The sequence below is a fragment of the Haliaeetus leucocephalus genome, unplaced genomic scaffold, assembly GCF_000737465.1.
Source record: "Haliaeetus leucocephalus isolate CR32 unplaced genomic scaffold, Haliaeetus_leucocephalus-4.0 Scaffold181, whole genome shotgun sequence".
Classification (NCBI taxonomy): Eukaryota; Metazoa; Chordata; class Aves; order Accipitriformes; family Accipitridae; genus Haliaeetus; species Haliaeetus leucocephalus.
The window spans coordinates 513,551-529,202 of record NW_010972617.1 but is presented as its reverse complement, the minus strand read 5'-3'; the positions used below and the strand labels follow the sequence as shown (position 1 = coordinate 529,202).

Here is a 15,652-nt window from a genome sequence, read left to right as displayed (position 1 = left end):
TTAGAGAAATAGTGTTCAGCTAGAAGGAAAAAAAAAAAAAATCAAAAAAGGGAGCATGTGTCTACCTCCAAGCTGTATAACAATGGGAAGGCCTGTTGATGCCAAAGTAACAAAACTGTGGAGAAAAGAATCATGTAAGCAAGTTAGATCTTCCAAGTCTCGCTTTTTGAAAGCAATATCATTCATAAGATATTCCTGAAGAAATTGCATAGTTATATTTGCTAGTGTTTATGTAAGAATATTTCATTCTATACTAACATTTCACCAATTGTTTTACAGAAAAAGAAAAAAGCAGCCAGTGGGATTTCAGAATTTAGTAAGGCAGCTGAGGACCTAGATCTGGTAAAAGAACATGGAGTTTTGTTTGAGTGCTCTCCTGATAACTGGACTGATCAGAAGAAACCACCACCAACAATGAATTACTGGGTTGTGGGGTGAGTTTAAACACATATGTATTTCTCCCAAAGTCTTCCATTTTGAATATATCACTGTGTTCTTTAAGAATAAATTTAACTGTAGCACGTGACAGAAATACTTGAGCTGACTGACTGAGGTAGCTTTGATTTGGGATCTGGGAAGTTGCACTGGTGTGATGTTCCACCTGCTGTAAAATACAGGTGTGTTAACTCAGGTGAGCACCGTGCCAGCATGTTAACACCACAGAGCTGGCATCCTTTGCAGTGCTGCACTGTGCTACGCAGACATGCTAATGTGCTGTAATCATACTCTTTAATACCCTGCACTTCCTTTGTGCTCCTTGCACTCCTTCTGACCTCTCCATTCCCTGCTTTGCAAGTCCATCCTACCTGTCTTGTCTCCATGCATAATGCTGATTCAGTGATACAAAGAGGTAATGTGAACAGCTGTACTTGTTGGTTGATGGGGTTTTTTTTCATTGGGAAGATCAAATCAACCTACCAGTCTGTTTGAGATATTTTGGAGAGGGAGTTTTCTTCCCTCAATTTGCTTTCAAAGTTCTGCCATTATCATTGTAAATGAATTGTGGTTTGTGTTGTTATTTAAACTTAATTTTAAATAATTTTCTTAATGATGCATATAGTTATTACTACATAGCTAAGCCTTATTTACATGGCAGAACAGCATACTGCCCTAGGCAATAAATATTAAAAATAATGGATTTTCTGAAGTAATTAAAATCAGGTGCAATGAAAAAGTAGTATGTATCACTTCTTCACAATTCAGAACGTATCAGATGTTGTAATTGTTTAAGTCCAGGTCAGTAAGCCCTATTCAGTGGCCACTTCTCATACGTTATTCTTTCCTCCATCTGCTGTATTTTGTGCTGTCTAGATTTTAGCTGCAGTAGGCAGACAGTCTTATTAAGGGTGGTCATTCTCAACAGGATGTTTCTTTCTTCTCTACATTCATCTTCTGTATTTGGTATTCCAATTAGATAAATAGAAACTAAAATGCAAATGCCCAGTTAAATAGAAGCTATATGAAAAACAAATTCAGTATAGTCATGGAGTGAAAGGAAGATAAACGATTATGCTTGATTAATTTATTAAGTTAGAATTTTCGACTAGTTCAACTATTGCACAAATAGGAAAGAAAATGGCAAAATACATTTCTGAATATGGCATAAGAACTTTTTTCCGATAGAATGAGAGGAAACATCATCCACAGGTAACTATATTGGCCAGGAATAATAATGTAGAAATCCTCTAACAGAGCTTTTGTTCAACCTGTTTGCCTTCAAGTTAGATGTTTAAAAAGAAAAACAATTGTTTCCCACCATGAATGTACATAACTGCAGTTTGTGTGCTATGCTTGGGTCTGGAAAAATTAAGATCTTTAAACATTTAAAAGTGTTTGCACTGATGTTGCTGTCTTTTAAAAAATAATTTTTCATTCTGCATTATCAAACAACATGTTAAATCAAGGGTAGTCCATTAGTATTTGCAGAGCTATATGCTATGCTATAATGCTACACACAGTTATGCACAAGTATTAACAGCTTTCCTATTTTAGCTCTTTCCCTGAAAGAGCTTATTAGATTAACATGTGGGAATGTACCTACCTAGATGTATTAAGTGTAAAAAATCAGTGAATATGTGAATATTGGGGCTTGCTCCCAGGTACCTTGATTGCAGCTTGTCGCCTGGAAACTTGGATGACTGCAAACACACCAGTACCATACAAATAGACCCTGAAAACCTGAAGATTTTTTTTCCATAATAGTGTTGAGAAAACTGAGCAGAGAATAACTTGATTTAAAAATCTAATGTATTGAAGATAGTAAGATAATGCAGGAGAGCCACAGACATTTGCTAGCTGTCTTACACAGCAGTTGTTCTTAACATCTTACTGAAACCTCAGAGTACAACCAGAATATATCAAACAAACAAAAAGCTAACACCTATGATGATTTTTTTTTCCTTCCTTTCCCTTTTTCCAGGAGACTCATTCTACATCCAAAACCTCAGGAGTGTTACGTCTGTTTTCATGACTCAGTCACAGAAGCTGCTGTTGAACTGGCCTTTAAACTGTCCTTCGGATTAGCTACATAGATGAGTCTCCTGAACATTCAGCCATCCTGTAGGGTGTTGTCATCTTTTTAAAGTACTTCAATATAAAGAGAAATGAACTCAATTGTGGTGCCCACCCATGGTGTATCTTTCAAATGCTTTTTAAAAAAAAAAAAAAAAAAAAAACCAAAAAAAACAAAAAACAAAAAAACTACCTTCTGGTAATGACACAGGTAAAACTTCAGTGATGATTCTAATGATTTCATCAATCGAATACTTAAAAAGATTTCAGAGAACCAAAATTCTTATTTTTATGTACTGTTGAATTATTTATCCCAATCATAACTTTTATTACATGAAAACATCACATAATTTGTACATTCACTGCTGTTCAGTGTGTATAATATGCAATGTAAAATGATAAGCTGATATCCTCAAAGTACTCTCTGAGTATCTGGCAACTGGTGATGGAGTTAAAAAAAAAAAAAAAGTTTTCCAATTAATTAAAATTTTGCACCTCTAAGGGCATGAAAAATACTGAATGTTTTCAGTAGTACTGTGTTAATCAAAAAAAAAAAAAAAGAAATCTTTTAGCCAATTCATGGCACTTAGCCACACAAAACTAATGGCTTATCATTTTTGCCAGTGTGGTCTCCTGCACACTTGAGCATTTAGTTGATGTTTTACTTGACTTCATGAGGTTCAACTATAAATAATACTTATATTTGTTAAAACACAATTTTGAAAGCACAAAAGAAGATGGAGGGCAGTGGGGTGATGGTTTTAAGACCTATGCCTGGACTCAGCCAATTTTATATTATATTCATAATTTCATAATAAAAAAATTATATTTGGCGAAGACCAGTAAAGTGTTACTCTGTGTGTTTTAACTTAAGATATTTTCTCTTTTGTTTATTTAAACAATATTTATTTGGCTAGGTCTTCTGCAATTTACAGCTGGCTATTACAAAAAATGTTATGTTACCTCCATATAAGGCAAGAGAAGGCAGTATGTTTGCAAAATCAGAATTCTTCTGCAAAAATCAGCTTTCCTACAAATTGTTACAATTTTTGTAATCTACAGACCAGCTGCTTCTAAAGCTTTTTTTTACTGAAGTTTAGTTAAAAATGTAAGATTTTGGGGGCGGTCTTTGTACCCTCAGCCAGCTTATTTAGATCTGGTCATCCGCATAGCATTTCCTCATGTTCCATATCAACAGTGCATTTTTTTTTCCCCTTTCTGCTGTTTCTACTTGCTTTTAATGAGTGCTTTTCATAAAATGCATTACTAAAGTTGCATTTTAAACAATGGGATCAAAAAGCTTAAGTATTCAGGAAAGTAAATTCAGTTCCGTAGGCTCTCATGAATCAAATCTTTAGATCTTGTTTTCACTGGTAAATTGCATGGTTTAGAGTACTTCTAAAATAGTCAGTCAAATGCTTTTAACTGCCCACTCTCACAGAGGGATTCACAGCTTGTCTTGAATCACTCAACAGTTGTTTTAATTCCCAGCAGTAGAAGTCTTAGGGCTGAAGTGTAAGCATATGATTGCAGGTTTGTTAATCAGCTGTCTCTAGAATTTATGGTTCCTAGAAGATGAGACAGAGTATTTCAGTTTGAGATTAAAACTGATTTAGATTTGTTCCCCATCTGTAAATCAAGTGATGTGAGATTTACTCTGTTTGAGATATAAAAAGTTGTAATAGTATGGATAACATCTGAACAGCACCTTTTAAAAGTCTAAAATATGTGGGCTTTGAATATTAGATTTCATTGTAGATGGAAGAAGTAACATAGCAAAGCAAGGAGTCTTTGATGCAGTGCTTTTAGCAGGTTTAACAGCTTTTACAGAACCTGTATGTATGTTTCTGCACATAAGTGTCTATCTGTATGGAAAAGGGTAATTTTGCTGATGTTTGTCTCTTGTTTCGGTCTTCTAAAGGTTGGGTTTGAATGCTAAAAAAGACAGTTGAATGCTTTAAAAAAGAGGACAGCTAACTTTTATCTAGATCCTTGTGTTTAGTCAGACCTAGGTTACTCTGCTGCCAGCGTAGTGTATTAAACTGTTGACTCAGCTGGGACAAACACAATTGAATCAATGCAGAAGAAACAGTGTGAATATGCAGATGTGCATGGAGAAAAGAAGAACCGAAGGAAGGTGGGACTCCTGTGGTATCAATCAGGTATTTAGATTGGCTTGCTCCTTCACAAGAAACTGTACCTGAAACAGAATTATGGGCATCTGAGTATGGTGCAACTTTTATACTCAAACCAGTATAGTTCAGCAACAAAACATGGCAAAATATGCATTAATCATGTTGATACTACAGTTAAGGAGATTTTTATTGGTTACTTTGTTAGTCAACTGAGAAGAGACTGTATCTTGCAGATTTGTAAAGAGTATGTTTAAAAAGAACCCCAAAGGATGATACGATTTCATTTCCTACAGAACACAGATTTTTATCAGGTATCTTTGATACAAATCTTGTAGCTTTGTAACTTTGAGGAAGATTATGGCTGTGAAACAGTGTATAGAATTAATGTCAAGAGGAATAGATAAGGGGAAGCTACTAAAGGAGTTAAAATGGTGGTAGTAGTAAGGCTTAAGAGAAATAATTTTTTTTGCCTTTAAATTATTGCTTAAAAAACTATTAGCAAAGCAATGTGGTATACAACAAATCAATGGAGTACCAGGGTTAAAATTACTCATGTCAAGAGAATGCAAGAAACAAAAGTTATCATTTTAAAACATCAACAAAACCCATGGTGTTTCATGCCTTCATTAGTCATAAAGTCAGGAGATGCAGGGGAGGTAAAGCAATTAAAAAAAAGCTATCAGCAATCTAGAAGGAATTGGTACATCTGACCTGCAATGGAATGGGTATAATTAACATGTCTGAAGTTCATTTACTTGTCATATATCATGTTTATTAACTCATAATTCAATATGATCAACAACTACCCTTTGCTACCTGGTTTTCCAGTCTCTAGTTGCTGATCTGGGGAGAGGGGCCAGTTCCCACAGCTGACAGAAGCTTCTGGAAAGTTCCTGAGGTATCTGGAAAGCTTGCTGCCTGCAGCTCAGGGAGGGTGGCACTGCCTGGAAGGGACGGATCCGTGTAGTAGGAGCAAATGGCGCGGTTTCTGGGCCCGGAACGGTGGGGGGACAGAGGCGACTCAGCTCCTGGGTACCCCGAGACCATCAACTTTTAACTTTTGAGGAAAAAGAAGCCAGTTAGGTGCCCGCCAGCCGCGTGCTTTTCAGGAAGAAGAGGAACCGGTGGGGGGCGGCCGGGGCGGTGCCATGCGCCATGGCGGCCCCGCAGGGCGAGGACCCCTAGGACTCCCTCTCCTTCGGGAGGGACCTGCTGGCCAGCGGCGTGGTGGCCGCTGTCTCCAAGATGGCGGTGGCGCCTGTGGAGCAGGTGGAGCTGCTGCTGCAGGTGCAGGCCTTGTCCAAGCAGATCTCGGCAGACCAGCGGTACAAGGGCATGGTGGACTGCTTCGTGCGCATCCCCGGGGAGCAAGGTAGGGACGCGCGGCCACCGCCGCCTCTTCCCCTGGGCCGCTCCCCAGTCCCTGCATCTTGCCTTCTTTCTCCCAAACCTTGTAAAAAAATCTTTTAAAAATGCCTTTGAAACAATGGCGATGGAGCATCCATCGTGGGCTGTGGGCACTCAAAGGAGTACAGATACCAGTGGAGGAGGTGGTGAGGAGGGGGTTACTGCTGGGTACGTCCCCACAGGATTTTTTTGGTTTATTTGGTAGTGGCAAAGTCATGCTCACTGGTATTTGTGAACAGCGTAAAATACCCTTAAACTTTTCCTTCTGATACTTTTAAAAAGCAGTGTTTATTTGGCATCCTCAATGTGTAGGAAAGCATGATCAAAATAAGAAATGAAACCCCAGTTTTGAGTTTTCTTTGTCCTTAAGGAGTCTTTGCCTTCATTCCTGGTAACACAAAAAAATTAGTAAGTTTGAATGAAGAGCATGGCTACACATTACAGAGATCACTTTGTTGTCACTGCTTAGTAAAGTCCATAACATGGCCAGACAGCCCAATGTCTGTGAACATCCTCACATACTTTTTTTTTTTTCTCACAATCCACGTAAGATTTGCTCCTGCACTACCTCCTCAGTTCCATTTAGCTTCTTATGCATTTATCTTAGTGTCCAAATGGACCCTTTCTTTAATTTAGAAGAATAATATAATTACAGAAGTGCTACCAGGTTTCTGATGCCTGTATAAACCGTTTGTCATTGCTATAATATGGAGTGCGAGCACCCCCTATGGAAGCGAAAATGCATAGGCAGGCTACTTCAGGAAAACCATTTCTATACAGTTCTGTGAAATACTCTTCTATTCTGCAGTTTCCAGACTGCAGTTTACATAGGTATGCCTAGTCTTAGAAATGTATAAAGTAAGGAAGCTGGCAATCTTACCTATTTCTCAGCGTTATTTCATGTACAGTTTTACATTTGCTTGTGCTAACACCAAATGCATACATCTGTTCGTAAGTGTCAGAATAAATCCAGATTTCCAGTACCAAAAGTCTGAAAAATGAAGGACTTGAAAAAGAACATTTGTGGCCTTTGTTACAGCTCATACTAAAGTAGAAACAAAAGAAGGAATAATATACTTGTTGAGGCATAAACTTTGGAAATGTTATTTTAAAGATCCGTTTCTTTTTCTGTAGGATTTTTCAGCTTTTGGCATGGCAATTTGGCAAATGTTATACAGTATTTCCCAACACAGGCTCTAAACTTTGCTTTTCAGGACAAATACAAACAGATTTTTTACGTCCAAAGTGGATGAAGAAAAACAGGTAAATAATCTCTTGCATGTTAGTTCTGTTTAATAAGCAAACTAGATCTGGTCAAGAGCTGTGCAATTCTTTCTCTCAGCATGGTTGGTAATTAGTGGTGGTATATTGATAAGGTTTTGTAATGAGCTTATTTTATAACAGGAGGAAGAGCGAGCACGGCTTAGTGTGTAGCTTATTGTTGAAGGTAATGGAATCTGGGGTTTGATCTTTAATGATTAATGACTGTGAGGTGCATGTAAATAACTGCTTGTAACTGCAGTCAAAATTTTTTTGTTCAGGACGTAATGATTTTGGAGTTAATTGATGCAAGTATTAGGATGGATATTAAAAATCTTACAGACTCGGACATCTACATTTCTGGGCTTTGTCTAAAACCGCAAATTACATTCTCACGGTTCAGATTGCATTAACATGTTCTCTAGTCTCAAAACCCTTTATGTTTGTAATTTCACTTATGTGACATTTCAGCTGCTTTTATTCTAATATATGAAGTTCTTGGGTAGTATCCCTCAAGCAGGAGTCTCTCATTTTAATTTTTTTCACATTATTTTCTTGATATTTATTAGCATGTAAGTGTCAGAAAAAACTTACAGATAGTAAAGCACATATTACTGCTGTGGATAAGTAATGCTTCACACTGGAAACTGATTTCTTTCTACATGTAAGGCTAGAAACATATCAATAGTTAATGCATTTTAAGAACTTAGTTTTGTACAATGCACCAGAAAAGTAGCAGTTTTAGGGTATAGCTCCAAAAGGCAATTAAACTTTTGGGCTATGCTGCCTTACCTTGCAATACTGTGTACTTGGGGAAGGTCCCTTAACTTGGATGGATTGAAAGACATAGGGGTCTACACCCATGGAATTAATTACAAGAAATCTTGGTCTCGGAATGTGAAATGTTGATATTGGCATTTGACAAATTACATAAAATTCATTCATATCAGCAGAATGGAAAATAAGTTCTTCATATCTAATTTGTTTCATGTGAAAATAGCTGGAAAATCTGTTTTATTTGTGTCTGTCTTAGGTTATCTGTTTTAGGATTTCTTTGGTTAGGTTTTGATAATTTAAACAAAAATCCAGTGTTCTGTGCTTTCTCTTGCTGACAGTTTTTTACTGCAGTGCCAGAAACTTTTCTTGCCACAGGCTTTTCTGGTGGTGCTGACCAGGAGGAATGCTGTCAGTCATTAAAGTTTGATTAATCTCCTGGTATTGCATGCAAATTCTTAAGCAGTCCTTTTTCAATTACAGTCACTTTGTATGTAAAGAGTTTAAGGTTGCTGTTTTCTTTCCTTTCTTACAGTGGAAAAAGTAAAACATGCATGATGTAAATAACCGTGTTTATAGTTCTTGAAATCTCCTTTCCATCTCCTAGAAGTGTTTCCAGATGGCTTACATGTGTATGAGCTTGTGCCTCAAATTTTAGAAACATTCCATGAATAGCAATCAAGATTAATTTCTTTAGAAGTATAGTGTTTAGCAGAGTAGCATGTCCAATGTTGGAGCTCAGCGTGTTTGGATGCTTTTTTACATGTTTTGTGCAGGATAGAAAATGGGAAAGACAATATGGTTCCATGCATTAGTTTTTACTTAGCTGGGTTATCTTTAAAAAAATAATAATGACTAAAACCTTTAGATTGTGGGAACTAAACTGCAAAGGAACTTCTGTTAAAGAAGACAGGCTGTATCTGTGTGCCAGACACTTGCTATTGAAGGTAATACTGTCACAGTCAAGCATCTTCAGATTGCAGCTGCCTCCTCTCAGGCTTGCTACTACAAGTAGCAACAGTTTATGCAGCAAGATGAGCTAAGGCAGGTTGCAAAGTCTTCTGTACAACTAATAGAATATTAGGGCAGTTAAGCTATGCTGGACTCCATACTACTATAGCTCTACTGTTGCTGTTACTGAAGCAGCAAATAAGTCGTCATTTTGGGTACATCTACATGGTCTGCATTTACTACACAAGATGTACCTGTGACGCTGTTTAAGTCAACAGAGCTATGTCAGATATCGCCACCTAAAAATGTTATGCAAAATGTTTCTTCTACTGTGATTAGCTTTTTCTTGTTTGGTAAATAGTATGGGCTACAGTGAAAGTAAGTACTTTGATTTTCATGTTTCCCCATTCCCCCATCATGGAGAGTTGATGCATAATTGTTGTGTATCAAGTTGATACACAGGCCAGTTGTTACGAAGGACTGGTATAGATGAGAAAGATGTTATCTGCTATCTGGGTCACAGGAACACCATATAATTCAGAAGTTGAAAAAGAAAATAGCTTATAAATATTTTTTTAATAAATGTAAGAATAGCCAGGGAATCTTTACAAGTTGAAATTTTGAAATACCCCAATACAGGTCTTACTCTGAGACTGCCATGTTTCTTTATTATTTTGTAAATAATGCATGTTTTAGATAGCTCTTACTCTGCATGCTTTAAGGTTTTGTTTAGTATCTACAACAAAGGTCAGTGTATACAGCAATTTTTGTGTTTCAGTTCTGGAAATGGTTTTTGGCAAAGCTGGCTTCTGGTGGAGCAGCAGGAGCAACATCCATGTGTGTGGTATACCCGTTAAGACTTCACATGAACTAATTTAGCTGCTGGTATTGGGAAAGGTAGTGAAATCTTTTAAATGGCAGTTTCAGTTCTGTCTGATGTGCCTCAGGTTGTTTATATTTACTTCATTTTAGAGGTAGACCAATATTCAACAGTATTAGAATTCTTTCTATTACTTAAAAATTTACCATTGCACAATTACAAACTTAAAAGTATTAAGAAATGTAAGATCTTTATTGAAAAGGAGAGGATGAAGGTGAGTGAAAGAGGATTCTTTGGAAATAGTGCTATAGCATATCTCTCAAAGTTTTGCGTTATTTTTAGATTCTGTATGGAAAAGTTTAACTGAATTTTGCCAACTCTTGATGCCACAAACTAGGGGAGTTTAATTTTTGCTGACCTGTGGTTTTATGGGGTGTCATTTAAAGACCTTATTACCATCATTGCTCTATATCAAGAGTATCAACTGAAGATTTTCAACAAAGCTTTTGGGTAGTATATGTATCTAGATGTATGTTTCATTCATTCAGATAGATAAAATTGATTTCCTGAAAACAGTATGTGGAAGGCTTTGTAGCAGAAAGAAAGAAATCTCTGCTTTCTGTATTGTTGTTGGCTTTCCTGATTTGCCTATAACAGGACAAGTTAACTCTAGTTGGTGTCTGTGCTGTGCAGGGTTGTCCTAGGAATTGGCTGCTTGACTCTACCTATTGCTTTCTGTGCCCAGTACTTGGGCCAAATTTATATTTTCATGATACCTTCGGTATAAGAAGGTGTACAGTTTGAAGTTCTTTCAAAGATCGGTTTATTGCTTGCTGTGTTTTTACCTGTAGAGAATCCTAAGAGCTTAGGTGTAGTTACCTGTGGAATGCAGAAACAGATGAAGAATCTACAGATATAAAAAATTGATTTCTTTAACTTTCTCACAGTTTGTGGCTAGTGTTCCACTATAGGGAAAAGCTGAAACGAGTAACACTTCTAATAAATTTGAGTATGAATGTGGGGGGAGGAAGTGAAAGCATGGTATTATGTAGAAAAAATTCTTTTCAGAGAGAGGGTAAGAGAATTCATACATAAGCACTCTGCTGAACGAGGACAATATTGGAATGGTAGTTATTTGACCGGAAAGTGTTTCAGCAACTGGATACCACTATCTATTTGAATAAACTGTTTTCATCCATCCATGTGTCTCGATTTCTTCTTTATGCTTCGTTCATAAGTGGAGGAAACAATGATCTACTATGTTTTTCATGTAATTTTGATAAAGTTAAGTGTTTCAGTCATGCAGAGTAGTTTGTACTAAAGAGAAGGGTTTCTGTAAAGCATAACCATGTGCATAAATTTCTTTTATATTAGGTGCTGCTGAGCGACAGTTCCAGGGACTTGGTGACTGTATTATTAAAATTGCAAAAGCAGATAGACTTACTGGCCTGTACCAGGGTTTTGGCATTTCCATAAAGGGAATCATTGTATACCAAGCCTCCCGTTTTGGGTGTTATGACACCATTAAGGTAGCTTTTACAAACAAACATGCATGTGTTTTAAATCTTTATCATATTTTAAATATTTATTATGAACTAATGAGGGTGCTAGTTACAGCTTTTGTCTTTACAGTTACTCTGCTCAATAGAGTATATTACTGAAGAGCCAAGTCATTTCACAGTAGGATTAACAACAGAAATGATCAAAACTATACTTGATATCTGCTGGATTTGACACATATATTACGGAATTTGTACAGGTTTCCATTTTTGTTTTATTTTGCAGGGATTATTGCCAAATCCAAAGCAAACTCCATTCATTGTTTCCTTTTTTGTTGCTCAAGTTGTGATTACTTGCTCAGGAATGCTGTCTTACCCTTTTGACGCTGTCAGGAGACACAGGATGATGCATGCAGGTACCGTCTAACTTGCAATTCTTTTGTGAAAATTACTTACTAGATTTTTGAAGTTTAATGTACTAATTGAAGCGCTGTATAGCCTTACAGCAGGCAAGACTCTATTCAGGGAAAAAAGTGGAAACATCTTCAGAAAGACAAGAAGAAAAATTCCATAATGGTATTGTGGGAGTCTGGTAAAACAGTTCACAGCTTTGTGAGAGCTTTTAGTAGAAAGACAGCATCTGTTTTCTTTTTCCTACTCAGAAGCCAGATATTTGGAGACAGGTTTGTGGGTACAATAATATCCTTTATTATCCCAGCTAATGCAATTAGAAAAATAACCTTTGTGGCACACAGCTGTTCTTCAGGTGTGAGGTAGAATCAGTAATCTTCAAAGCTCAGTACAAGCTGAAAATTACTTCTCAGCATGTGATGGATATGATAGTATATTATTAGCAATTAATGTTGGATCTTGTTGCTAGCTATTAGGTAATTTTACTAGGTGGTTCAGTAGCATTTGAAGTACATTTAATGTGATAAATTCTTGCTGTGAAGATCATCCTCAAACACAAAATCAAAACCCACAAAAACACTCTTGAAAAATCAGGACCTTGTTCCCTGCATCCCTGAGGAGGTTTTGCCATCTGATAATAGAAAGGAGTTGTTAGTTCCAAAGAAGTATCTCTACATTTTGTTTCAAGAGTATCTTCTTGTCTCCCAGGATTCCAGAAAGTCAAAAGAAAATCCGAATAAATGCTGGCACAGAACTTGCTTAGGTGCTTTCAAAGAATCTCAGGGGATACTTAGATTCTTACGTAATGCCTGCATACCTCTGGTAATCTGTCCTAAATATCAGAAACCTTGAAGCTTACAGTGGGCAAACACCATTAGCACTACTGACTTCTTTTCAGACTAAATATGATTTCACTGTCTTCAGATTCTGCTTTATCTGCTTAATCAGCAGTAAGCCTACAGTTAATGCTGTCTTTATTCGTAAGTGCTGTGCCTCTTGAGGCCTTATCAAAGAATCACCTGTATTTCTGGTAATTAACTTACCATGAGGATAGAGAATAGCATCAAGATTATTAAAAACATACATTATAATCATATGAAATAAGATAATGGGTCTACTAGCACAAAAGATGAGAATGAGAGTAGGTATATATGTTGTGGATGTATAAATATATTTAATGCGGTGTCCTTGTTTCATTCATGTAGTTCTAAAGCTTCAGGTACAAATAAAGCTGATTAGTACGATTTTTATCAATTTCTTACCATGACGCTTATTCTGATCCAAGAGGAAGCCCTGAATTTAATATAGCCACTTTTATTTCTTCAGTTAAAAGTATATTTGCCGGATGGGATAATGGTCTGAAATAATGAGCACAGTACAGTTACTGCTTTCAGTAAAGTTGACTTCTGTCAGCTAAGCAGTAATAACCATTACCAAATATCCTTTCATTTGCATATATTCATGTTGATGCAAACCAAAATATTTTAAATGCTTTCTAGCTACGTTACTATGCTTTTTTAATATTGATTTATGTGAATATTTATCATAGATGTATTTCCTGCATTTATTATGTTCAGGAAAAATCTATAGTGATCTCATACCCTGATTCCTAACAGAAGATGTAACAAAATATAACACTGTCTTCATCAGAAAATTCAAAGGTCACTTTATTAGCTGCAGAGTATATCACAAAGGCCTGAAGTAGGCAAGATTATCTTTCTGCCATTATAGACTCTAGAACCTTAACCTTGATATTGCAGGTGGACTGAAGTTGTAGATATTTTAAGGGAAATCTTCCCCATTAAGTAAAAAAACTAGTGTCGTCTTTCCAGTAGAATTTCACCTAAAGATACGGATTTTGGATTAATCTCTCAAAAGAAAAGTGTACTTGTTTTTTGCTAGTGAAGACAAAAACAAGTGCCAGTTCCTAATCCAGTCCTCAAATCCTGAAGAGACTGCAGTTCCCAAACAGGAACTGTCTGACAGTTCACCAAGCACATACACAAAAAAACACTTTGTCAGATCTGTGGTGTTACTCAGAGTATCTGAGAGATTTGCTGTCGTCATTATGCTGAGTTCCACAGTGGGCAAGAGCATTTCCCAGGTGCTCTGCTGTGCAGGAACAGCTACGACAGTGTTCCTCTGGGCTGTCTCGACTCTGCTGTTGAAATTTTCAAACATTAAAGGAGTTGGTGTGATTTTCAGTCATACTACACTTGGAAAAAGCTGAAGGGAGGGTTCAGTACTTTAAGCTCTGACTTGTCCAGAAATGGTCATATGCGTGTGTACATGGACATTTGCTGCTTGTCAGCCTTTATTTCCTTCACCTGTAAGCACCTGAAGCAAGTTTTAGTGAACATGGTGCTGAGGTCTCTAACAAATCCTTCTTTTTGCTTTGTTTTTGTTTGTTGAGCAAATTTATGCTCAGAAACAAGGTGGGCTAGATGAAAACTGGACAGCGCTCTTCCTTAGCCTTCCTATGTTTTTCCATTGTTGTGCCTGTCAAGACCTTAACATTTTTTAGAGGACTCTACTGATTACTAACGAACTGAAATCTACTTGGTATAAAAATATTTCGGTGGTGCTAAAGAAGGAAGAAAATGAGCTGTGGAAGTTTTAATAGCATTGAAACAATTCAGAGCACCCTTAGGACTGGAGTGACCTCATTTAATTCCTAAGCCTTCTACTTGCCCAGTAAAGCTTAAAAGAAGCGTCAGAAGAAGGATCACAACCTTTCTAAATTTAGCTATTGGAACCAGCTAACAGAGCATTACATCACATAAACATTAGTTAAAAAAATCACTCCTTTGCAGAAAGTGAAACATTAAGAACAAGTTCCTTAGTGTTCTTTACTAAAGAAAGACAAATTTTCCTGGGCATCTAAGTTTCTTTCTCAGCGCAGTGCAGTAATGATTTGTCCTTATTATATTATTTGTGTGCAGAGCAGGGAGACTGAACGTCAGTCTAAAGGAACCATTGACTGCTTTATGAAAGTATACAATCGAGAGGGGCTTAGTGCTTTCTTCTGCGAAGCATTCTCCAACATCCTTTGTGGAACAGGAGGTGCCTTAGAGCTAGTTCTTTATGACAAAATTAAGGACTTTTTAATCTTGATGTTTCAGAGAGTTCAGGATCTGATTAAAATAGTGAGTGGACATCTATCGTTTGTACAGTGTTCATGACAATTCTCATTGTTTGCATAGCATATTTTTAGTTTAAATGTTATACAAACAATACTTTTAAGAAATTATTTGTTGGATGTTTTTGTGACTAAGCATGTACTAAATTAAATAATTTGTTATGAGGGAACTAAAGAGCACTGTCTTAGTTTCATTCAAGAAACAAATCCAAGAAAATACTTGCCTCTTGTTTAAAATTCTAAATGTTTCAATTTTATTCATACTGAATGTTACACATCTTGAATTTTAAATTACGGCAGGTACACGAGTATGTTTGCGTAACAGCAGTTTCCCTAGCCTGTCAGCAGAGCCCATTGTAAGTATGTGTACACACATCAGCAGTGCACTACTGCTTCTCTGTGAACCACAGTAAAAAGAAAACCTGTTTCTAGCCTGTTGATGTGTTTTCATGGTATTTTAAAGCACAAGTCAAGACAGCAAAGGAGTTTACTTTAAAAAAAAATTAATAGGCATTAAGAAATACAGCATGTCACTTTTCTCTCTGTCCCATCCCTCAAACAACACTGAGAAGACTGTAGTCTGGCTGGCAGCATTTCAGGACAAAACATAGCCCAAAGATATGGAGACCCAAGCACCTAGAGACTTAGAACACTCAATATGTTATTTCTTGAGGAAACTTAAAATGGCTGAGGTATTGAGAGGTATCCTCTCAGTATTGAGGATAAATCTTACACTGTGCAGACA

At 36.8% G+C, this 15,652-nt stretch overlaps 2 protein-coding genes across 2 annotated transcripts in view; both read left to right on the top strand.

Moving 5' to 3' along the window:
- The window catches only part of INTU (inturned planar cell polarity protein), a 51,492-nt gene extending 48,839 nt beyond the window's left edge, over nucleotides 1-2,653 (top strand). Inside the window, exons 15-16 of the mRNA XM_010564502.1 lie at nucleotides 280-434; nucleotides 2,420-2,653. Coding sequence (XP_010562804.1) covers nucleotides 280-434; nucleotides 2,420-2,531 — 267 coding nt within the window. The 3' untranslated portion in view covers nucleotides 2,532-2,653. The remainder of the gene's footprint in view (nucleotides 1-279; nucleotides 435-2,419) is intronic.
- Nucleotides 2,654-4,588: 1,935 nt separating this feature from the next.
- SLC25A31 (solute carrier family 25 (mitochondrial carrier; adenine nucleotide translocator), member 31) lies at nucleotides 4,589-14,950 on the top strand. The gene is given in 9 exon segments (XM_010564505.1): nucleotides 4,589-4,648; nucleotides 5,832-6,018; nucleotides 7,188-7,285; nucleotides 7,287-7,316; nucleotides 9,817-9,894; nucleotides 9,896-9,935; nucleotides 11,233-11,387; nucleotides 11,644-11,778; nucleotides 14,720-14,950. Coding segments are annotated over 9 exon segments (1,014 nt in total).
- The last annotated feature ends 702 nt before the right edge of the window (nucleotides 14,951-15,652 follow it).